General features: G+C 37.2%; 1 protein-coding gene across 13 annotated transcripts in view; it reads left to right on the plus strand.

Annotated features, from left to right (window-relative positions):
• Window positions 1-26,160, plus strand: part of NUBPL (NUBP iron-sulfur cluster assembly factor, mitochondrial) — a 102,989-nt gene that overhangs the window by 54,604 nt on the left and 22,225 nt on the right. For all 13 annotated transcript variants that reach the window (XM_085549079.1, XM_085549083.1, XM_085549089.1 and 10 more), the window contains one exon: window positions 16,441-16,534. In XM_085549079.1, coding sequence (XP_085405205.1) covers window positions 16,441-16,534 — 94 coding nt within the window. The remainder of the gene's footprint in view (window positions 1-16,440; window positions 16,535-26,160) is intronic.

Consider the following 26,160-nt stretch of genomic DNA (forward strand, 5'->3'; position numbering starts at 1 on the left):
CTTGAACAGTAATGTTGCTGAGAAGCTCTGAAGTAAGTGTCAAGTAGACAGCTGAGAAAAGAAAGGGAGGAGGCTAGCAAGACTTGTACTCTGCTTTGAACTGCTGTTGCTGCAAGAATTTTAAATGGTCGTTACCACCATCTCATGCAGTCTGCATTGTAAGTTTTCTAGCACCATTGCCATTTCTGTCTGTGAACATCTTGGCAGATCAGTAGCAGTGGAGCACATAGAAGAGAATGGGCATAATCCTAAAGTGATTCAAGAGCCGCTACAAGACTGGCTGCTGTGCATCATATGGTATATTGTGGCAATTGTTTCACTGAAAGGCTTGCAGAAGGGAAGTGGTGCTGCAGTTGGCTGCCAATTTAATTGCTGCTATAGTCATAAGAAATACAAGTGAAAGGGAATATTTTTTGGAGTGCAAAGGATATCACGTGTTGGTTTCTTGGATCTTAACAGATATGAAATAGCAGTTTATCAGGTCAAAATACAAGCATGGAGTTGGAAAAAAAAATAATCAAGATAAGTTGGCTAGTTAGTTTACCTGTTTTTTCTTAATGTGGGTATAAATGCAGGTATAAATGAAATGCATATTTCAGCATGAAGTGCTTATGTATACTTGTTACATCAGTAAAGTTGAGTCACTACCTACTTGTCCTCCGCCTCTCCCTGTGAGCTGTGGGGCTGATTTCAGTAGAGAAGTGGATTGCCTAGAAGCAATTGGGATGTGACGCATTCCTACGTGGAAACAGGATTTGAACTCAATGATCCTTATGGGTCCCTTCTAGTCTAGGACGTTCTGTGATTCTCTGATGCAGATTATGGATGTCAGCAATTCTGTTAAGTGCAAACAGTTCCCTGGTAGTGAACTCAGAAGCTGCATTCTTTTCAAGGCAGGGGTCTTTGTGTGTTTAACATCCCTAACAGAATTTCTTACCCTGACATGTCACTGTAACCAACATTTTTGCAGACTATTCAAATCTTACATGCTCCTCTAGAGCAGCAAGAACATCTTGGACACTGGCAGCATCTTTGGCGTAGTATAGTTACAGACTAAGATTTTGGCACTGCTAAAGCATATTGTGAGCTGTAAGGATTCCTTACGTGCATCTGAAAAGAATGAACACGTTTTCCCAGAAAGACAATGAAGCTTCTCCTGCAGTGGCTCAGTTGAAAATGAGAAGTCATTAAAATACATTTCCTAGTATCTAATTTTATTTCCTCTGTCTCTTCCTTCCTCCTCCTTTTAGCAACAGTGTAGTGCCTCTGTTTAATTGAAGGTATGTATTGAATGAAAATGAAATGAACTTTCACTGGGAGGAATACAGGGTAGTTAGCAGAAATGATGCAGGCCTTTCAACGCAGGGCATTTGCACATGAATGAGAGAAAATGGTGCTTTGCACTTACATGCATGGACAGACTTCATTCCCTGTAGATTGATGTTGAAAGAACCTAGTCAGCAGAACACAAAAATGATTTTATTAGAGAAACCCAAAGCTGATTAGAGCTGTATTCTGAAGATCCAGTCTTGCCCTTTAAAAAGCAAACAAACAAAAAACCCTGCAGTTCTGTTTGTGTGGCTATTACAGTTGTACAGTTTGGCTAGACATGGAAGTTCTTTGTGCAACTTTGCTTTTGAAGCTGGTCTCTGTTAAGAAAAGAGTTGATGTGAAACCAACACTTAACAGAAGTAATGGTGGTAACATTTGTATAGAGGTGTGTGTGTACATAAATACAAGTGGAACTTTTTTTCTCATAGCATAATTCTGTAATGCTGAGTTATCATATGAAATAGCTGTGTATCATGACTGGAAGAAGGGGAGATGCAAACAAATTGCTTAATATTTCAAAAGGACTATATTGGACTGTAGGTTGTAGGTTTGGGGGTATTTTAATAGCCTACGTGAAAAAGTTGCCATGGAGGCAACAACAGATGAAATGAAACCCTTAAAATGTAAATTTAATGATTCAGGATTAGATTAAGTTTGAAAATATTATTGGCAAGCAAAAACTATAGCAGCTATCGTGTTATGGATTTTGATCATGGCCTGTTGTTGTGCATCTTCACGGAGGCGATTATAGTAAAGGAAATACAGGCTATTTCTTTTTTGTTCTTACTTTGTCTTTCATTAGTTAATAAGTTATTGTGTGCAGTTGCTACTCTTTGAGAAGTGTGTATGTATATACTAGCTCCTCCTTTGAACCTTCTAACTCTGATAGACTGCATATGTGAAATCAGGAGCAATTTTTTCTTAAATATGGTTTATTTTAAGTATACATAGTGCTGCACTTGAGAAGGCAAGGAAAGTAGATAAGATACTGAGAGCAGATGTATTTGCACCGGGTAAAGTAGCTACTGAGTTCCTGTTTACTGTTGTACCATGCATACTCTGTCAGTAGACTGTTCAGTATATGGTGTCTTTGTACATTTGTCTGATCTCATTTACCTTTTGTGTTTATAAACAGATGTATTAAATCTTGTAAATTCTTTAACATATGTTTTCACTGTTTTGTACCATCTTGTTTATGTCTGTTTATCAACACAATTAAGTAGCTAGGGGGAGAGGTTCTAAGCTAGAAGTGATATGAAGGCAGTATATTACAGGAACACTAAAAGGTAGTTGATTATATGCTGAACTGTGGAGATTTCATTGTGTATACGTATGGTGTTCAGTGCAGTAGTGAGTTACTGCTTCACAAAAAATCATAGAAATAAAAAGACTATTATTTACAACTTCCAAGTAAATTTAAGTTTCTTCCTTTTATGATGTTTCATATATAAAATTTATTATACATATATTGAGCATAACAGATTTTGTGTTCTAGCTTCCCAAGCTATATGTGTATATCAATGATATAAAAATCTGTTAGACATCCAAACTTTTTAGTTCTTGGATGTTGATGTAAATGTGTTACATTCACCACAACTGATACTCATCGGAGTCTAAATGTCTTATAGATATGTGCACAGTTGCTTAAGCTCTGGAGGTACATGCTACCTCACTTGTATCTCCTCCTGCAAAGAGCCATCAAAATGATGAAGGGGATAAAAGATGTAATGAGTGAAGAGTCACTGAGAAAATTGAATCTATCTGATTTTTGAGAAGGTTAAAGGGAGATCTGAACTGTTGTCTTCAGCTGCCTAATGGATATGTACAGAGATGATGGAGGTAGATGCTTCCTGAATGTGCACAGTGATAGCACAAAGGTAATGAACACAAATTGCACTATATAGTATGATTTATTATTATATAACAGTGAAAGCAATCATACATCTAAAAAGCTTGCCCAGATTGACTGTGGATTCTCTTTTGGAAGATATTTAGAACTCAGCTGGACAAGATTCTGAGTAACCTGCTTTAAGTTCTGCTTTGTGTGGAAGGATGAACCGGATGACTTCCTGACGTCCTTTCCAACCTAAATTGTTCTGTGATTAATTCTAAAATAGCCATCCAGCTGCTTATTGAGTAATTGAATGTAAGTTTTTAAAGGCTGCAGCTGAGAGAGGAGAAAATGGCCGTCCTTTAACAAGAAGTTAACTAGCTAAAGTGTTCAGTCAAAACCTTTAGGAGTCCCCAGTGATAAGGAAGTCTTTTCAGTAGCTGTAGGCTAGTTGAAACAGGGACAATGTGTATTGCTGTATTGAATGTTGCAATGCCTGAAAGGTATGCAGGAAAGGAGTTGAGTCAAATAAGGCCTGAGCTAGATCCTCCCCACACCTGTGATGGTGGAAATGCACCTCAACGTCACATACCCAGCATTGCTGAGAGGATATTTTCCCCCTCTTGGAGATACTTTCAGTCTCTTTACCAGTGCTTTAAAAGAATAGGTACTAGCTGTAGCTTAGTAGGGTAACAAAAACAGGTTTTCTTCATTATCCTTCAAATGTATGACTTGTGGGATTTGACATAAAGTTCCAGTTTTACTGTGTTTAACCACTTGTCGATAATTATCAGTTAAGCTTGCTGAAAGATGGAATTATTAGTGGCGTGGGAGGGGGGAAAAAAGTCATATTTCATCAGCGTAAAATTACTGAGAGAGTGAATGGGTGGATGAGAGGGACTGGTGAGCTAGGATTCAGCAGAGAATGACACATCTTGGATTGAGAGGAAGGCAACAATAACAAGTTGATGGCTCTGATTTTTTTATTTTTTATTTTTTATTTTTGCAGCTATATTTTGAGTGAATTGAAAAGATCCCCAGAATAGCAGTACTGAGTCAATGATGAAAATTATTCTTATTGTAAATGTGAAGACCAATTGGAGAGGGAAAAAAAACAACAAAAAAAACAAGACTGCAGCAAAGGAAGAGGCAGGAAGATCTTTTGGAGTCTCGTTTTTAACACTTTTTGGTTTAGGAAGGACAGTCTGTCAAGTGGTTTCCCTTGAAGGCATTTAACTTGCATTGTGCTGCCAGCAGATTGTGGAGATAAGAAAAGGAAGAGATACTGTACTGGGAAATTGTAGCGAAAGTGATCAGGAAGTGGAATAAGGATCAGTATTTTATCGTATTTTTGCATTTTAATATATTAACATTCTATCTTTGCTTGTCTATTTATCAACGAAATAGATGCATCCAAAATGTGTACGCTAAATGCAGATATTTTTTTTCATTTTTATTTTTTTTGCTAATTTCAACACTGAATTGTTTTGCAATATTCATGTACTTATCCAGTCTGCAAGTAATGGAAAACTGGAAGTCTGTAGCAGGATATTTACAGTTTACATTTCAGAGAGCTAAACAAAGCTGTGTCTACATAATAAACTGCAAAGATGTTTGTTCTTTGCAGTGCATAATTTTAAAATATGGTAGTCTCAACAGGTGTCACTGTATTTTAAAAAATACATAAAAAAATAAATGTCAGCATTTAAACAATCTTAAAATTATATCTTGTGCTTTATTTTTGTATTGAGTTATCTCAGCCTGAGTTGAATATAAAATTTGTTAGTCCAGGCTAAAGTTTTTTTGGGGGGGAAAGCTGAGATATCAGTGTTTTTTGGAACACAAGAGCAGTTGCATCTTGAGGGAGTCAAGATGCTTTCTGTTTATATTTTTGTGTTCTCAGTACAAAAATTAAAAGATCCAGGCACTTAATCATTGTACAGAGTATCACTGATACCTTGACCTTTCTAAGTAAAACAAATACAAAATTTACCATTGAGGAGGACAAAACTCAGTAGTAATGGTGGCCACATTTTACAGCAAGATATGCTCTCATAAGCTCCTATGACTGTGCTTCATGGGTTTGTATGTGCAACCAGCAAACAACAGAAAGCAACTGAATGCTTGCGAGGTGTTTTTTTTCCTTATATCTTTCATGAGTTTTCATTTAAAAGGAGGGAAGGTCGAGAGACATGATTTATTTCATGACTAAATTTAAGGTATCTTTTTCAAGGACAATATTATTCTCTTACACCTTATAAAATAGTTTATTGTTTTTAAAAAAAAGTTTATCCTGATTTTTGTTGCATTTCTTTTGCTTTGACTAAAGGAAAAGCTAGCATGCTTCCTCTCAAGCCGGCGGGCTTGAAACTAAGCTTTAATTTAGTGTTTGATGTTTATAAAAGCCTGTTACAGGAATTGTTTGTGTAGTCAATTCTAATATGCAAAAATACTAATAATCACTTTGCAAGCCCTTGTCTGTTCATAGAGAAATGCCTAAACCAGTTCCAGCCAGTATGTACATATTGAAAGGGAAATGATTGTACTTCCTGGAGGTGAGAAGCTAAGCATTAGATTCAGCAAACATTTAGGAGATTAAAAAACTCCTCCTGTCTACCCCAGGCCCTCCATGTGCCTTGTGAAGTTGCAGCATTCCTATTGTCACCCCTGTGTGATGCATTCCTGAGTATTTTGGGAAAGGTATGATTGAATTAATGTAGACTTGATTCTTTTGTTTCCAACTGAAGCTACAAAACCTGTTTTGTTGCCTTTCTTTCCCTAATGAAGCAAATAAGATTAATACAGATGCCTGTTGGTTTATTGGCTTGTGTTAGCAGCTGATATGAGAAAGGATTATAGTCACTGAAAGGAATCAGCAGTTGTAAAAAGAAGTGAAAGCCAGAAGAAAACAAAAACATTATCCAGCAACTTAGGGCAGAACTGGAAGCATTTGCACTAAGTGTATTTTAACTGCTTTTGAGGATTAAAAAAAAAATAAGGATAAAAAAAAAAAAGCTTCACAAGTAAGTGAGAATGTATTTACAGCAAACATTTCTTGGCCTGGTTCCTCAGCTGTCATGGTTATGACTGTGCAGCTACCTCTGTGGGAACAGGCTGTGAGAATGTTTTCCTTGCTCTGCTTCCAGTAGTCTCATCTTCTGCACAAATCACGCAGGTATGCATGTGTCTGCTCTCCTTTGCATAAAATAAAACAAATGTAAAACATGCAACTGTTCTTTCTGGGTTTGACTAGGCAGGGAAAAATGGAGGGGAACTCCTGTTTTTCCAAAATGGCTGCCTTAGGGCTAGAACTGATACTGATACTTACATATATTTATATTTTATTCCTGGAGCTTTAAATAAAGCTATTTTGAGGTTTAAAAGGTTGCGTCAAAGTTTAGAACTTTGTGCCTAAAACATGTCATCTAGCTTTGTCCTTTAAGGAAAGCGGTGGCCATTTAATCATGCTCATAAGTGTTTGCTAAACAGGAATACTGGTGGCAGAGGAACTGAGAAAAGAGAAGGCACTATTTATTTTCTTTTCTGAATGAAGCATTTAGTATTTGCATGAGGCTTCACAAAATATCAAGTGTTGTAGGCACCTCATATGCCACTCTTCTGCTCGCTATGTTCTTTTGAAGTGATAAAGGGAGTCTGTTTGTTCTTTGTAGATCTTGTAAGTTAAATGCAAAAAAGGAGTGTGGTTATCATCATTGCTGTAATTGCACACTGTGTGGCAGTGCCAGAAAGGTGGGTGCCTGGCCTTAAGGAATGGAGTTCAAAAGTCAAAGAAAAACCTGAACTGAGTCTATCTAGGATGGTGGGAATGCCTCCTTTGTCATTCCCAGTGTTGCTGAGAGGTTATTTTCCCATCCTGGAGACACCTTCAGACTCTTTGCTATTGCATTAGCAGAACACGTACGGTATCATGACGAATTTGGAAGTTCTAAGCTTGTTGTGGAATAAATGGAAATTAATAGTCTTAAGTCAACGGTGGGAGGGTCACAGACTGGAAATGAATGGTACTGTGGACTCTGAGCAGAAGTCTTAGGAAAATCCTGTGAGATATCTCGTTTTCTGTGTGTCCTGGATTTCAGCACCTACGTGTAGCCTGGATTAGACAACTCTTAGTTTCTGTATATGGTCATGGTTGCTTCTGTGACTCTTATTTTCCTTGTCTGGTGGCTGAGATAAATGAAACTCATACCTTCCATCTTTTGTATGAATTGTTTCATATATCTAATTATGATATCAAAACCCACAATTACAGCAGCTGAACCAGTGTTCTGGCTTTAGTTTGTTTTGAAATGGCTGTGAGTACTCAGCTTTGTGTTGGATTCACTGTTAACAGTGACAGGTGCATTTTGAGCATGCTTGCCTGATAGGTCTTATAAGACTGTAGGGCTCCTCTCTCAGATAGCTATATATAGTTATTGGATCCCAAAAGGGTGTATAGTCGACACTTAGTGCAGAACAGAAATTTTGGTATTTGCAGAAGATTTTTCACTATCTGTATATTTTGTGGTGAAAATGTACATGGTTTTGACTCAAGCATCCAAGTAACTCTGGGTTACGGGCACACAACTCTCATAATTCACAGTTTGAGTTGCTGTGAATCAGAAGAACTGCTTAAGAGGTGTTACGCGTTGGTTTTGGGCTCTGCCTTTCTAAGTATTAGGTCAAACTGTTCTGCAAAAGTAAATTGAAGTAATTATGGTTTAGGATATTTGACTGAGGGCTGCTGATAGATATTGGCTATGACGAGAAAGCTAAAGAAATTCTGAAGTACAGATGCCTTTGCCAAACTTTCTTTATTAGTGCTGCAGTTGAAATTACAGCTAAAGTCGTACTCTCAGGATAGTAATATTTTCTATTAGTAAACTGTGCTTTGCCTAAGGACAGCAGTACGTTTGAAGTGTTATTATCTAACAGTAATAACACATACATGCAAAAATATAATAAGTGAGGTAAGTGAGGAAGGAGTTGGTCTGCCCACTGCTGTACCTTCTTCAGTTGTAGTTGCATTTGCTTCTTGAGCAGTCGAGATCTTGAAGAGAGCTTTGGGTTGCTTCTGAATGTGCAGGTGGAGCTCACTAATGCTGTTTTTTTGGTTTTTTTGTTTTTTCTTTTTTACTTTTTTCCATTTTTTTCCATATTTCCATTTTTTCATATTCATGTTCAAAACTGAGTACTGTCCTGCTCTCACACCAGATTGTTCAGAATTGTTCAAATTTACTTTGTGAAGTGTGAATTTAACAGATTTTTTTTAAATGAGTCAATAAGTTGGTGGCTGTTTTATTCTTACCACTGAAATGGGGAGACTCATCCTTTACCCGTGACATCATTCCCTATCTCTTTTGCTCCCAGAAAGTAATGTGGGTAGCCAAATCTGTGAGCAGATTCTGTACCTATATTCTTGGCAGAAAGTGATTGTTCCTCACTTACTAAATGATTGACACAAATGTAGAATAATTGTACTAAAGGTACCAAAGATTTCATGTATTTTATTTCTCCCAACCCAAAAAACCTTACCACTTTTCTGGTTTGTGTTTGTTTGATTTTTGTTCAATCAGCAATATCTTTTAAAAGAAAAATAGTTTAAGGCAGAATTATGCCTTTGGAATATGCCTCTTTTTCTGTGAAGTCAAAATTTTTTTTGGTGCTAGATGTAAACAAATTTTTTCTGTATATTTTTTTTAAGAAGTAAGAATTGGAGTTGAATAGAAGTGTAGAATGGAGAAGAAAATATGGAAGAACCTGACCCTTTCTTGGCAGTAATCACTTAATGACCCTTAATTCATAGTATCAGCATTTTTAGCAAATTATTTTAATTAGCTTTAGATTACAAATAACACTTCTAATTTGCTGTTGCAGAATTAGAACTGAGGGCATGAGTGCTTGCAAAAGCATGAATCTGCAAGTATGGCAGTTATTTTGGCAATCTTGTGCATGAAGCCGTCGTAGGCTGTCTGTCTAATCCATAGTAAATGCTTTTAGTACTCTAGCAGTAAGCACACCTTTAATTTGAAAAGTTGTGTATACGGTTGCAAAATGTACGTAATTCTTAGATTTAGTTATGTTTGTTATATCTTATCTACTCTTATAGTACAAGTTTTGTAATCCACTCTTTGTAAACACAATCTCTGTGTAGTTGGCTTTACTCCTTCCTAGCCCAAAGGCAGTTCATTTAACAGAAAACTTGTATCAGCTCACAGTCTATGGACCAGTCCATGGTTGAGAATCCCAGTGAGTCAGTGATTTACTTTGCTTGCTCTTGCCTGTGTTCTCACTTACGCTCTCTTTTCACTCTCTCATCCCCTTGAGTCTTCCTGTGGAAGCGAAAGGTTCCATATTCTTATTAGGTGGCCTTGCTGTGATTTCTTGTTTCTTGTTGGATGCATTGATTATTGTACTCCAGGGTAAGCTTAGTCCAATGCTGATTTCATTAGCAAGGGTAGACTATTCAGAATTCAGTGACTAGAGAGGATGTGCTTGTGAATTTTAAGTACGTAAAGTTTGGACAATAGAGTTTTGTCAGTGTTTGTGGGAAAACAGGTTATTTAAAATATATGCATGTAAATGCTTTAGTGTTGAAAATCAATGTTTCAACTCAAGCCTTCTTATTCCGAGGTTAGATAACATCTCACCAAACAGAAAATCTAGCTCTGTATTGACATTTACTGTCTCTGGCCTCAGTTCAGCGGTCTACATCTAATTGATTCTTTTCCATTTTTTATGTTACTCTCCTTATGGTAATACTGGAGAACTTTCTTCAGCAGCATCTTAAATGATCTGAACAACATCTATGATGTTATTTTCTTCTGTCATCTTTTTCTTGAAGGTCTTTAGGACTAGTGTCCTGAAGTCCTGTATTCTGTACCAAAAAAGAACTAAACACTTAAACAGAATTTTTTTTTAACTTTTAAATTTAATATTATTCTGTTTAACTACTAATGTAAAATCAGTTTCTCAATGAGTCACAAAATTGTGCCTTTATTAACCTATTAATAAACTAAATATTATTTTTTTAACCAGAATATAAACTGAAGTTTAAAGGAGTTAAATGACTTGTAAAGAGAATTAGGCAAATAGCTTTCTGTTTGTAGCTTAGGCATTCAGTCTTGAATTATACACCAGCTTTTTAACATCATTAGAGGAATACTGGCTAAATCATATGTGGAGGGCTGATTTAATGAATTTCTCCCTTTTGATATCTGTTGTGCAGACAGTACATGTAAATCTTAGGAGCTGAAATGGATTCCTAATAACATTGCCTTAGAAGTGGTCTGTTAACTTTGAGACTGATAGTTAAATAATGCCAATGTCCCTCTGTGCTTAGGCAGAGCTCTTAGAGGCTTAATTGTTTAGGCAATATCCTTAAAGCAATTGCACCAACCTGTTTATTAATTCATTTGGATGATGTGTTACTATCTCACTTTCTTCCAATTTGCTTGGGGTTATGTTTTTGTGTTTGTTTCCTTTACTTAACTTTATTGCTGAAAGGCATAAGAAAATTGTCTTCCACAATTATGTTCTGAACATCATTATTGAGAAGCTGAACTGCAGACAATCTTATATCACTGAACAGTAAGAAGGTATATTTCTGAAGAAAAGTGGTCTGTGTTACATTGTATGGGCTGTTTGTGGGTCAAGGGTAGAGAGTAGCAGATGAGTGATCAGTCTCAAGACTGCATAACAGTTTGTTTCTCAAAATGTCTTCTATTAGAGAGCAAGTGCTTTGAATTGCTGTGAAATAAGTTTCATCTCACAAAGGCACTTCCATAGGGAAATTTTTATACATAACATTGCTGATACTATCTCCAGTAATTGTTTTGGGGATGCGCAAAGCTACTCCTTTTCAGTTATCTCCAGTGACCAGCCAGGCTGTTGAGGATATGTCAAGCTGCTCAACATCTCAGTGTCTCTGAGGCTGATGCAGCCTTGGCTGGTCTTCCCGTGGTTGGGTAGGAGCTTGGCATCAAGTGCCTGTCCTCAAACTCCTCGTTTTTGAGTCATCTGGGATATGGTAGTTTAGGCGGGTTAACCTGTAGGTTGTATTTGGTGAGGGCAACAGAAACCTCAGGCTTACTGCATCATATTCTTCATCTGCCTTCATATCTTAATGCTGTAAAAAACCATCAGGGAGGAGGAGGCCAGTTCCCGTTTCAGTGGTTGACTTTAACACAGCTCTGATTTCTAGGCATTTAAAGTTAATATTTGAGAGGAATAGGAGAATTTCCTTCTCCTTATGGAAATCTTTGGAGAAAACTGTTCTCAGGCTGCACCTCAATTTCTCTCTGAACTTTGGCAAAAAAAAAAAAAAGAAAAGAAAAAAAGTGACTGCTCAAAAATACCTTAGAGGGGATTTGAATTACTGCAGTGCATTGGTTTTTTGTGGTGTTAAATTGCAAGTCTTCAAGATTGGTTAAGCTTCACAGGACAAGTCAGAGGAGCAGTGTTCTTCATTCAGAAAGTGTCAAGTTGCATTAAGCACTATGGAATCTCCTGCTATAGTGTAAGAAGCTGCTACAGTGCAAGTAATTATTTCAGTGGTGGAGAGAAAGTTTGTGCAGGGACTGAGCATCTCCTGTGCTTTATCAAATATTTGTGAGAACGAGTATATGTTTTAAAAAAATTACAATATTGTAAGTTTCATCATAATATTAATAATCTGTTTTCATATAATGTGGAACTGCATTTTAATCCCTACTGCCTGTATATCTTTGAGGAGACTATTTAAGTAAATTTTCAGGGAATTCATCTGTAATGTTTTTTTTTCATTAATAGATAGATGAAAACTTCTGTACATATTCATACTGAGTTTATAACACGTTTTCTGAGCTTTGTTACATTCAGCTCTTTGTCTGCACTGAATCACATATATGTCCCCAACACAATGGTTAGGAGGAGGGGGCGGTAGGCAGGAATAGACCTTAGGCTGTCTGCAGTGTAGCTCTTAGACTTTTCTGATACTGGTGTTCAGAGCTTGGCTGGCTGCTGCCAAGTCTGCACCTGCAGTGCTGTTTGATTGGAACTCTGCGTGTATTCCTCTTAGTAAGAACAAATAAATAATATCGTCTGTTATTTACCAAACACCAGGATTACTTCAAAACCACAAGCAGCAATCCTTCTTCTGTGCTAATATTCTGTCATTTTTACCTCATGTGCGCAGGATTCTCAGCCTTAATTCCTCAACAGAAAAGGCATGTTTTTTTCTATGCTCTGAGGTTTGTCTTGCCATTTGGAACCCTTGCTCAAAATGCGTATCTGGTGCTTTGATTATGAATTGTCACATAAACAGTGATTGATTCAAGTAATTTACATGGAAGCATTCATGGTGTTCCTGAGCAAGGGAAAAACACAGAGGCACGTGGCACTTAATTATGTTGCTTAACAATAAATGTCAAGTGAAACCTTTTTATAAAAAAGATGAATGATATACTTCTGGAAAGCAAAATTATATTTCTATGGTTTGAAATGTTTTACACACTGTGTATATTAGAACGTCGAAGGTTTTAGCACTCTTAGACATGGGTGGAGGTGCTGACAGGTTACAGATGCTACAAGGCAGGCTTTTGTAACTGCTGTCTGCTTAGTGCTTGCAAAGGGAACTCCTTTAGTGTAATGTGCTGTTAATCTGAGCTCATTTACTTGTATGCAAGGACATTTGCATGCAGGTGCACTTAGAACCGTAGGACAACACCAGGACTGGTGATCCTTAGTTGGTGAATTCTTGCATATAAACAAGATTTGCATTCAAATTAGTGTTTTATATCACAACCTGATTATACATCCAATTTTAATAATGTTGAAAGAATGACAATAAGAGACTTCAGAAAGCCACTCCTATGATTATATGTTCCAGTTTTAAGTTAATTAAAAATGTCTCTTTCTCTTTTTTCTGCTTTATCAATATTTAGTAAAAGACTTGGATTTTTTTTCCTCAGTTAATAATGTGTGCATTTCTATAACGAATAGTTACACCTTCCAAATTATATTGAATAATTGTTTAATAAAAGCCTGCCGTGTTGCATACCCTTGTGGGACAAGGATGGAGGAGCAACTGAAATCCAGTGTTTGTCATAGTCCTGTTCTGCACCAAGCAGAGGTCTGCAGAGTGAAATGAGGTGAGGTGTGGAATTCTCCAGCCTGTGTCCAAGCAGGTCCGTACTGGCTGCAGGATATTGTTTGTTCCCAGGCAAAAACACTAGCTTAGTTCTTTTAAACAATCTAAAATATATAGAGAGATGCATTTTTTAATAAGGAGTAGTTTTCCAGTCTGGTTTGCTGTCCCACTTCCAACAGTTGTACTGGCACAATTGTGAGCTGTGCGGAGGGTAATTCTTGCACATATTCAACATGTGCACATCTAAATATCTCTATTACTTCATTTTTGAACTAGCATGACAGGAGCCTGTCTTGCTGCTACTCTGTAGAGCAGAAAAATGTCCTTTACACTGCTGCTATATTGGTGTACTTTCTCCATTTTTTTTTTTCTTGTCAGATTTGTAGGAATAATAGCAGAACACAATTAATTTGACGAGGATAATTTTTTCAATCAATTAATTTGAAGAAAACAAATAAGGTGATTTCAATGCCATGAATTAGCTAAAGCATTATAATGTAATTGCCCTGTGTGTTAGGAGTATTTTTTCTGTTGCCTAGCAATGAGATTTACCATGAGGTTCACCATGTGCTTAAGATTCCATTGTTAACATCTGTTTGCAGAGGTTTATAACTTAAAAATCATTATTCATTATGCAATCCAGGAAGTTCTTGTTATGGAGTCACTAAGCAAGGTTGAGGCAAATAGCTCTGATGCCTTTGAATTTCTGTAACCTTTCTCCCATTCTACTTAGTGAATTTTGAAAGCAGTTTATTCAGTCATCCCTGGCAAAGGTGGTGAGGGTTTGTTTGTTTAACTATTTTGCAGTATTCTTTTGAGGTGATGCTTGAAGCTGAGCTTATGTAGTAAAGAACTGGAACTCAGTATCTGAGATTTTCTAAAACCATAACTGGTTTTGGCAGACTAGGTAGGAGAGTCAGAATAACAGTAAAGATGGATAGCTGCATGTGTGTTTCAGGTCTGCATCTTGCTGCAAGGCAGAAGGCAAGAAATGAGTTTATTCGAAGTTTCTACAGAAGGATTTAAGGAAGGAGAACATAGTGAGTGGACTTGTAAATTTGGGCTTAACAAAAGATGCCAGGATCATACATTTTAAAGACATGAGGGAAAAAAAGGCATTTTGATCTAAACCTTTGTATGAACGAAACACTCACTACCTTAATGTTGCAAAATGGCTGTGATTATCATGAAAGCTCTATTCTTGTATATTTAAATATCCACCTTTTGTGGCAGATGTGTTTAGTTGAAGATCTCTAAGGAATTTGACTCTTCTCTTGTTGTAAGCTACTGCTGCTTTGTAGCATCTGTATCAGTAACCTTTCAGTTTGTCACTTTTGTAGTGGTTAATTTTTAATTAAGAAACATAAAAGTATGAAGTTCATGCCTCTATGTGAGCAAAGTTAATTGTCTCTGGAAAAGGAGACGTCTTCAAGCTCTGATATGTAATTAATATTGCTAATTACAAAACAAGATAAGAAAAATAAGTAAAAACAGTAGACTTTTGAAATAATCTGGCCTCTGTATCTCATGCTTACCTTTAGGTTGTACATTTCTGCATGTAAGTGAGATTCTTCTTTGGACTTATAATCTTGATATGATTATGAATGTTAATTACTTAAGAAACCTGCTCAGCATATGTCATTTTCACTGGCAAAATGTTGATAGTATTGTAATATCGATCAATGCTAAATGTAAAAATAAAGAAACATGCAGTGTTTGCTGTGGTTAAAAAAAAATTTAAAAAAATAGCATTTTCTGTTTAGCTAGAAATGGTCTTTGGCACCATTTAGTGTATCTGCAGCGTAAAGGAAACTAGGAATAGGAAGAGGGCCTGATGTCAATTCAGAATCCCTAGTTTAAATGCCTAAAGTGGTAACTCACCTTTCCCATCAGCCTTTCCCAGGAAGTGCTTTGAAATCTTCTGTTTTTAGCCGTCAGCCCTGAACCATTCTGTTTCTTGCTGGACTGCTACTTTGTATTAGTAGGGTGGACTTAGCATGGTTTGTGCTTCCCCAGCATCTCTCTCTGTACAAAGACTCGAAATGAACATTCCCTTGACAAAGTCTGAAACTTCAGAACAATAACTGGAGACAGGCAAAATTGTTGGTTGTTTTTGCTGTTCAGATGACACTAAGGAAACGTGTAAAACATGAGAAGATGAAATTCTAGTTTAGTGTTTTCTTATTTAGTGCAGGTCTTAGTCTGTATCTGTAGCTCGAATCAGATACAGCATATAATCACATTGTCTGTGTGGACCAAAGAGTGAGGGGAGACATTTGTGCATCTTCATTGTTTCTAATTTGGCTGTGATTTCTAAAGCTTCTGTACTGTAGAGACAACAGACCTCATGTCATTGTTGCTGGCTAGAAAAAGTGCACTGGTATTAACCTACACCGAGTCAGAGTCAAATCATGGGTCTCCTAAGGTTTAGTTGGCCACTGGGAAGTGTTTAGGCAAAGTGTAGCTTGGTTTTACATAATTTGGGGTAGTACTGTTTCCTTTCCTGGTTTAGGAGGGGCTGTATTGCTCAACAGCTCCTTTGCATTGGAGCTCATGAAGATCACAGCATTGCAGGGAGAGTTATTTAGCCCACCAGAAGGTCTGTACTGGTCAAGAACATACATAATCACAGAAATTCCAGGTTTGAACCTAGGACCTTTCATCACTCTCATTTGATGCCTAGCAACCAGTAGTCTTGATTTATTCTGTGATGTCTTATGTGCACTGTAGGTCTGTGTATTATACCTGGTGACTTTAATTTAACAAATCATTTTTTGTAATAGACTTTAATTTAACATTTTTATTTTTTTTTTAGTAAATGGCTCTTTTTCCTAGTAAATATCAGTACATTTAGTACCAGTAGTTCTACATGCATGAATGACCTCACAGAAGCAGCTTAATAAGGATTGCTTAGGAGATTATACATAATTTCAAGGAGTTGACAAGTAATTTGCAAAATTAGTGAGTATTTGATGGAAACAGGTTTTAAGCAATATTTGTTACACAACAAATGACATTGTCTCTGTCATTCTTTGAGGTGTCCTTGGCTCACCTGTTCTACATAATGTGTTTTGTTTCCGTCCTCGTGTCCTTTAAAGTGTCTTAAATAAAAACCCTTCAAAGCTCCAACATACGTTTTGTTTTCCTCTAGGTTGACTGGGGTGAACTGGACTATTTAGTAATTGATATGCCACCTGGGACTGGAGATGTACAACTATCAATCTCACAGAATATTCCAATTGCAGGTATGTACATCATTTGACTGTTTCTGAGATTTGAAATAGTCTGGTAGCATTAAAGAAGTCATTGTTAATAATGCTAGTAAAAAATTCTATTAATCATTTTTCTAACACACTAAGTAACTATTATGTCAGTACTTTAGTGATAGGAAAAACACTGTCAGGGATTTTTAGCATGTCTATATTGAGATGGTGTTGCATTCTCTCGAGTTAAGTTTCATAAAGGTTGAGAAGTCAGTTATTTCAGTATTCTGGAAAGAAAGGCAGGTATGCCAAAGTCTGTTAAGGCTAATACAGAAAAGTAGTTCCTTTGTCTCTAGCTGCTACATGTTAATACAATAAAATTGTTTTTCTTCATGATTGCTTTTTAATTAGAAGCTGTCAATGCTGTTAACGCACAGCATGTGTTCAGTTAAACTGCAGCACTGTAGTGCACTGATGCATTCATTTTCCTCTTGTGTTATGAATTTGAATTTTTGTAGGCAATATGAACTTTGAAAAATCAGTCTTGAGATATATAGGCTGCCTTCTAATCCCATTGGCTTGAGCAGGAGTTAGAAATGCTGCTTGTGAAAGGATATGCTTGGCATCTCATGAGATCTAATAGAGTGTAAGGGTCTTACCTGTCTGCCATACTTCAGCAGAAGCAATCGCCAATAACCTGTCTGATGAATGTTAGGAACTTAGTGGAATGAAGGGAGTCATTTTTAAATCAGACAAATAGTATATTTATCTTGTAAGGTGTATTCTTGTGTGGTAATGGTAATTATTCATATCTACATGTCTGAATGTCTGAAAAAGTTAAATCTAGTGCAAAAGCTATGTGGTGGTATCTCACAAGCTTCCATGATGTCAAGTTTAGAAAAATCTAAGTGTTTTGACATACGAAACTCAAATGTTACTTCAGCTGCAGTGCTGTTGCCCCTAAATTGTTAATATCCTCAGGGGGATCACTCTGCTCTCTGTGATTGCGTTGAGCAGTGAAAGGTAACAAATCGACAGAACTGAGACAAAGGATTTAATGAACATTTCTCTTAAGAAGTGTGAGTCTTCTATTGCCTTTGCGTATCTGCAACCTTAGGTGTATGATGAGAAGAAAACCATGAGTAAAACCCATTATCTCAAATAATGAATCATAGGATGTCGCAAGTTGGTAGAGACCCACAAGCATCATTGAGACTAACTCTTGGTATTGGTACTTAGTGCATGTTGCACACTTAGATCAGTACAAAAGTAATGCTTCCTATTTAGTTCCATGGAAACATAAACAACTACAAAGATCATCACAGTAACATTACTTGATAGAACAAATTCTTAGTTACCAAACACTTTTTCAAGTCACCACCATTAGATATGCTTTTTTGGCAGCCATGAACAAGAGCCTGAATGCCACACTCATACAAATCTGCACCAGTGTAGGTGAACCACCGTCGCAAGTGCAGAAATGCACCAAGTGCCTCACTTTCTTCACGTGCACTTGCATGTTAGATACCATTTTGTCACAGTGCCCCTCTGCTGCCATCTGTTGCATAACAACAAAATGTAATGGAATGTCAGTGGGAAGATTCAGCTTCTACCACTACCCCATCAAAACTTGCATAATAAAGCAGGAATTACTTTTGGAGTAATGGTAGCAGATCAGGAGGGCTTTTTACTACCAAGGTTTTTAGCAGTGTATACCAGTAGTATGAAGTTTTTGCTAAGATGGAATTTCACATTAAATCTTGTATGAAAAGGCAGTAAAACTATGAAATCCAAAAGGTGTTGATTGAGTTGTTTCAAAATATGGTATGATATTACTAATTGTTATTCACTCACTTAACAAAGAGATCGACAGATTCTTGATCTTCTTGAGATGAGATTTTGTGCCGTTTTCCCCCAGAATTCTACAGAAGTGTCTTCAGAAGTGTCACTGGTTGTGGTGCTTCTGCACTGTCCTTTCTTCGAGAGGAGTGGTGTTAGAATGCACTTCAGTCCTATATTTCCTAGTTTTCCAAGTTGTGTTGTATGTAGTATGTTTATGGAAGATCACAAGTAGTTTCTAATTGATAAATTGCATCAGTAAATGGAAACAGTAATTTAGAAAGATTTTTCTTTTCCCTAACCTGGCTTCTCAGAATGTAATAGATGTTTAAAAAGGATTATTTTTTTTCTTACAGATAGCAATGTCCTCATTTTTGTGTAAATGTAACAAAGAGAAGAATTAAGAGTAAATATTTTTCCATTTTTATTCAGTTTTTTAATAAGTTCTCAGTTAAATATGGTTGTCATAAGCATGTGGTTTCCATACCTATTGAATTCAATTTTGCAGTAAGTCAAACTAGAGAAGATGTTGAATTAAGATAAAGAAAACCACTTTAAACTAACAACAAGCAGTACAGATTCTCTTTATATGCCATAAGGGAGATAAATTCATTTCCCATGCCTCTTTAGACTATTAAGTATTGGTTTAAAAAAAAAAAAAAGACTATTCTGTGTGTGTGTGTGTGTATATATATATATATATATATATATATATATATACACATTTCTACTACCTTCTAGCTGAAGTTTGCACGTTGAGTTCTAAAATCACATTGCTTCCACAGTCGCTCAGTTCATCTTGTTACTACTTCTTCTGAACTTCATAAAATTAGGAATGATGCCATTAGTTTGCATTTGTCTTTCATGTTAGTTGGTGTAGTACAGTGTGTTAGTTGAGGTCAACTCTTGTAGTGTAAAAATAAGTATTATGTTTTTGAATAGGACATCAGACAGTGATTAAGATTTATAAATCCATGTGTTCTAATGTGGATTATAATTTAGCAATTTATATAGAATTTCCTCTGCTGTCTGTTGTGGTTATTTTTCATTCTCTATGGAAGGGCTTCTTCTTGCGTATTACAACTTTACTGTACTTTTTTTTGTTTCGCTTTCTATCTTTTTTTTTCCCCTGTGGTTAATCGGTTGCTGTGCATTCAACACTCCATAGCCTTGTTTAGCATACCTTTGTTTCCTTCAGCATTGTTTCTTTCAAGGGTTCAGAAGATAGTGTCACAAATCTCAGTGCTGATGTCTTTGGAGCAGCTTACAGGATTCTTGTTTTTTTTAAGAGCTCCATCTTCATTTGCAATTCATGTTTCCAAACAGTGCGCTGTCTTTATTTATTTTATTTTTGCAGAAAGTAGCTGTTGTGCCATTCTGTTTCCGCTTCAGTTTTCTTGTTCTTTGTTATTCCTTTGAGGATGCCTTGGACAGTCATGGTATTAGCAGCATAATTTTTTCTTTCCTCAGAGGCAGCGTATATATCCTAGTTAAGTACATTCAGAAGTGCATTATCTAGTTTGCATGAAAGTTGTACTTTGATTTGCATGCATGCATATGTGAGATACAGTATTTGCATTATGTTTTCATTACTTATCTATGGCTCCCTAGGGACAGACAGTGTAAAAAAAAAAAAAAAAAAAAAGGAAAAAAGAAAATATTTCCTCTAAATAAATTTGTAGAACCTGCATGATTTTTTTTTTTGTCAGTTGCTTGACAAAGTTTTTCTGTGAGTGTGAGAAAGAGCAACGGCAGAGGTGTTGTTAAAGGTGTTGTTGGGGGAGGGTTGTTCAGATTGACATGTAAATCTGTAGCATTGTAACACTGGACATTAAGAGAGGAACCTATGGGGTGTGTGGTAGGGTACTGAGCTTTAGTGTTAGAATTTTCTCATGCTTGCATTCATTTTTCAACTAATTAGCAGGTGAGAAATGATTACTTGGAAACACGATAGGTATTTTTGTTTCACCCCAGCTTCTGTCTTCAGATGCCAGTCTTATTTTCCACATAGAAATCCTAGACCAGCTTGGACAGAAAGGCTTTGTTTGTGACTTGTTGCTACTTACTACATGGGTAGGAGAAAGTGCCTGCCTGTTGTAAAAAGGTTCCCAGGGCCCTGTTAGCACAAGCACTTCCTCCTGGAGAAGCTGAATTGTGGAAGCTGTTAACTATGTTAGTCTGCCTGTTGCCCATTCTTTATTAATGTTAAAGTGAAGATAGTAATAGTCAAATGTGACAGCTTGACAGCTTTAGAGACGGCACTCTGTCTCAGTTGACAGATCTGGCTCCGGGTTAATACTGGAATTGTCATTTCATTTGCTAAGCTTTGTCGTGTGAATTTTTCTATGGACCCTAAGATGCCATGGCAGTGAAAGCCATTAGAGATATGTGTCTGGTCAGTAGGGAGTGGGCTGAGACAAACCAGGAATTTCACATCTTGCTGAACAGTCCTTTACTTGTTACAGTGGTGAATTTATACAGGAGACCTAAAGGTAAAAGTTGTTGTTTTATTTCAGTGCGTTTAATTTTCCAGTCTTTCAAAAGTAACATTTTTTTTTCTCTCCACACAAAGCATGTGTTATTATAAGAAGCTTATTATTATAACCTTTAAAAAGGCTGCTGTTGAAAATTGGAAAAGATTATTAGTCAGGATAAGCAAAGTGAAAAGCAACATGAATGCTATTCTATGTTTTGTTTCAAGCTCCATAAAAAAAGAAGCACTGTCGTTGCTAGACATACAGCAAATGACTTCCATCACTTCTTACCTTTTAAACCTATACAGCACACCATCTTTTGGTTGCTTTATCCTGCAAATTATGTGATTTTCCTAATGACTGCATTTTTCTCCAAACACAGATCTTAATTATCTCCTGAATGTTGTCTTCGGGTATTTATTGAATGTTTACCAAAGGAATTTTATGTCAAAAAGGAATTCTCAAAGAATTGTGATTAATTAATTAATTCTATTAATTGAACTTTAAAAGTCATAGAAATATTCTTCTGTTCAAAAGTGCAAATTGAGGAAGAAATGGGTAGAGGCGTATTACCAACTTAAATGCCAATTGTTTTCATAAATTCTGAAGACATATTATTAACCATTATGTGCCAAACTGCTGAACCAAACTATTCATATTTATTGCAGTGCCACACAGCCCTGGGATGCAGCCTTGTAGACAGCTGTGTTATAGTAGTGCATAGCGCTGTGGTGGTTTTACAATGACAGCCAACTGAACTCACTGCAGTGCACCCACTTTCCCCCCCACACACAAAGGAACAGAAGGAGAAAATACTATGGAAAAAGGTGCAAGGGTGGAGACTATGCAGAGGTTGCTCACCAATTACTGTCATAGGCAAAACAAACTCAATTGAGATATGATTATTTCTTACTACTAACAGTCTAGAACACTGAGAAACAAAAAGCATACTAAAATCAAATTCCTCTATAATCCATCCGCTCCCACCTCCTTCCCCCTAGTGATGCGGGGTAAATGGGGAGTAGGGGGCTGTGATTAGTCCATGATACTTCATCTCTGCTATTCCTTCGTGGTCTTTCTGCCCCAGCTTCAGCTTGTGTTGCATCCTATGGGATGACGTCCCTGAACTGATCCTGCAGAGGATTCCCACAGGCTGCAGTTTTCCAAGCACTGCTCCAGCATGGCTCTGTACCATGAGTCCCATCCTTCAGGAGTGGACTGCTGCAGCACAGGTCCCTGTGGGCAGCAGCTCCTCTGGTCCTCCTGCTCCACTGCAGACTCCTTTCTATGGGCTGCAGCTCTAGTCTGGGTTTGCTCTTGCTCTCCATGGGTTGTACTTCCTCCAGGCCATCTACTGCGGTGCTGCAGGCACCTCTATGGCCATAGAAATCTCCACATGGTGCCCATGGGTTGCAAGGGGACAACCTCCTCCTCCATGGGCCTCCCCTGTGCAGGACGGAACTTCTGCCCTGTGCCTGGACCACTTCCTACTCCTTCTTGAACTGACCTTAGTGGCTGCAGGGCTGTTTCTCATGTTTTTTCACCCACAGTAGTTATTCCCTTTCTCAAACCTACTGTGCCAGATGCTCACCCTGTGTTGCTCATTGCTCAGCTCTGGCAATGCAGGTCCCCTTGGGAGCAGCTGGAGCTGACTCTGATCTGACATGAGGCAGTGCTGGACTCTGCTCACAGAGGCACCCCTGCAAATCCCTTGACACCAGAACTTTGGCATGTAAACCCCATACAGACAGAACTGGATCCTGCGTCAACATATCATAATGTACAAGAACAGGAAGTTCCAGTTAATAAACAGATAGTCTGTTCAAAAAGAAACATTTTTAAAAAAAAGGGGGGGGGGGGGGGGGGAAGGATTCTCAAATAATTTTAAAAAGAAAACAGTGATAATGATCTTAAAAAGAAAAAGTTATTGGTGGTGTTAGCAGGAAGAAGAATTCTGATGTGAGGAAAAAAAAGTCATATTAACTGAAAATGCAGTCTGAGTAAGTATGACACCATTTTCCTCTCTTTCCTGAAGAGAGATGATCAAAAAAAACCACCAACCAATGCAGCCATGCAAGTTGTATGTAGTGTATGCTTTGAAGGGAGGTGTATCTGTATTCTGTCACTGCTCTTTGTGCAAGTGTCTATTTGCCCCTTGTTGAAAATCTCTTACTTTGATGCAAATCATAGTTGCAAGGCATCTGATCTTCTTTCCTTTTAGTCTAACAATGATACGCAATGTTTTTCTCAGTTTTTGAGCTTTCTTTCCTCTTTTATGTAGGAAGCGCATTGTTCATTTCTATGGTAAATTTTTGAGGATTCTTTGTGAAAGTCAACTGGGTTTTTGATAATGGTAAATTTTACTTCATCTGTTTTGAATGGCAAATATTTTTAGTATCACACTTTTATACTTTTTTTTTCAAGTGACCTTGAAGATTTAGTCTTTCATGCTATATTCTGATATCTTAAGTAACTACAAAAAGGCATAGATTTGGGATGGAATAATAAAGAACCCTCAATCACAACATTGGGAATTTATAGATTGATGATTGTATTCATGTAACTGTAGGTTGTACTGTGAAGTAGTTTGTTTCTGTTGTCAAAAATTGTAGTTGACAAATGAAGGCTGGAAGTGGGATGCAGCTGGGATCCAGGCTTCAGAACAGTTCTGAGATGTGTTATGAATCTCAAGGATCTCTTAAAGGGAAGTCACAGAATCACCAGGGTTTGAAAAGACCTACAAGATCATCCAGTCCATCATCCACCTATCACCAATAGTTCTCACTGAACCATGTTCCTCAACACAACCTCCAAATGTTCCTCGAACACCTCCATGGTTGGTGTCTCCACCACTTCTCTGCAGCCCATTCCAGTGCCTGACCGCTCTTTCAGAGAAGTAGTATTTCCAACAGAAACAAACAAAAGGTTTTCCTTATGGCTAATCTGAATCTCCTCTGGCACAACTTGTAGTCATTTCCTCGGGTTCTGTTTGTTGCCTTGGAGAAGAGTCCAAACCCTTCCTCATCACAACCTCCCTTCAGGAAGTTGTAGAGTGCAGTGAGGTCTCCCCTGAGCCTCCTCTTCTCCAGACTAAACAATCCCAGCTCCCTGAGCTGCTCCTCGTAAGACTCCTCACCAGTTTCATTGCCTGTCTCTGGACACATTCCAGTGTTAGTACAACTTTAAGCATTACCTGCTGAAACCTTTGCAAAAACTAAAGCCATTGTTCTGTCAATACCTTGTTCTGCATCTTCAAGTGCAAACTGCATCTTATAATTATAGGCATATTTTATCAATGAAATAACAAGAAGTTCAACGGAAGGTAAGAGGGCCTGTGAAGATCTGCAGTAGAGATGATTCAGGTTTATTAGGCTATTTATAACTTGTAAGTCTTGCCTGGAAGTTTAAAATTGATGCAGTGGAAGAGGTAGCAAAAGCTACAAAAATTAATTGAGTGTTGTGGTCTGATCAGACTGTGGGGCAGCTATGTGGATGTGCCTCTGCAAGTGTGTTCAGTGCCTGTGTATCAACAGGCGTGACAGAGAGACATAGCGTAACTTTCTGTGTCTTTTTGCCTTAGAACTCTGTCAGTCTTTCTGGTTTGTTACATCTCACTCCACAGGTTTTCTGGTTAATGTTCTTTACTAAGCTAATAAGAATCAGGGTGATATCATCTAGGCATAATCTAATGTTGGTGGGGGGAGTCATAGCCTGGTTATGAATTCTGCCTTTGTAAATGCTGGAGCGGGAAGAAAAACAACACAAGGAATCTATTTGAGAGTCGTTCTTCTCATTGTAAGATTTTTTTCTGCTTGCTTGAAAGAAAGCCCACGTGGTTTACTTAGGCTCAAATAGACTATATCAAAGGATTGATGAGATACTACCTTATGCCTTGTAACCCAAGGTGTCTAATGCAAATCTTCATGAATTGCTGAATAGAGGTGATATTTTCTGTATGCAGAACTTTAAAGCTTCGTCAGCATTTTTAATTTCCTAAGCACCCATCCACCAGTAAGGCGAGTACCAGTGATGTATGAGCGCATATATCTTTTACTGGGATTAAGCACCTGGGGTTTAAGGAAAAAGGCAAGCATCGGTGTTACAGACCACTGTTCATTCTGTCTCTCTATTATGCGTGCTAAGTATTCAAAACAGAGTTAGCATAGTTTTTATTAATGCAAAGTGCATCAGCTTTTTGCCAGCTGAAATACGATGGAGTTAGGAAAATAAATGAAATGCATGAATAAGTAGATATGCCAGTTAAACCTAAATGTGTTTAAGGTAGATATCCTTAGTATGCTCAAGGCATAGAAATTATTCTGTATGCAGCTGCTAACATAGAATTTGTAGTATGTTTTTAATGTGAAATGTGATAACATTATAGTTTCTGCAACCTCTCTGTTCAATTTGTCAGCCTTCATTTGCCTCATTCAGTTAATCTTGTGTAAACATTTCACGTATTGCTTCAAGAGACCTACTGTTGTGTGTGAATTCAGTCATATTTCATTACTTTATTGATCAAAATAACTCTTTGCTGTCTGATATTCCTATTAAACATGTAGAACAGAAACATTTGATTTGCTTTCCAAATTAAACATGCAAACTTATTCAGTGAAGGGGAGCACCAGGGAAAGTCTCCTTGCCATATTCTGTTGCTGGTAGAGGAAATAATGCTGCTAAGTTCTTGAATTCTTGTACTTCAGGTTGAGTTTGCTGGGCTAGCAGTTTTACCAAAGAGAGAGAAAGTATGTTTAAAGCGTGTTGGTGTAAGTCAGTATAAGCTTGTTGTGCTGTTTTAGTCTGTATGTGAAACATAGATTTCTGAGCATGAAATTTCTAGATCTTCTCCCTAATCAGCAGTTATTCTTTATGAGTTTTCGATGGGTTTTCCATGGATTTAGATATCAATATTAGGAGTGGAGTGGAGACCTTTGAAGTCCCTTGCAGTCCTGTAGGGTTTTTTTGACTGAGTTTCAGTTGATTGCAAAGAAGTAATCACTCAACAAACAGGTATTTCATAAACAGTTCAAAAGGCTCATCAAATTCTGCAAGTCAGTAAATTTCTGGTGGCTGTAATATAAACGTTTTAAACTTGTATCATGTTTACAGCTTATTTTAAAAATTTAATGCTTACTAAATTGCATTTCAATGGAGTCTAAGGTAGAAGCTACTGAAGAACTGAAGTATACTTCCACTTTCCCGAATTAGCACGTTCAAAACTGAGTCAGGATTACCTCTAATAAAAAAAGAAGTAAATGAAATGAGTAACTTACTGTGAAAGTTAATTTTGTTATGATTAAAATTGGTGAGTAGCACTTCCTTGAGACCACCTTTAATTTCCAGTTTATTTCATGA

This window comes from Coturnix japonica, chromosome 5 (assembly GCF_054131305.1).
Source record: "Coturnix japonica strain WE chromosome 5, WE-NBRP24, whole genome shotgun sequence".
NCBI classification, from domain to species: domain Eukaryota; kingdom Metazoa; phylum Chordata; class Aves; order Galliformes; family Phasianidae; genus Coturnix; species Coturnix japonica.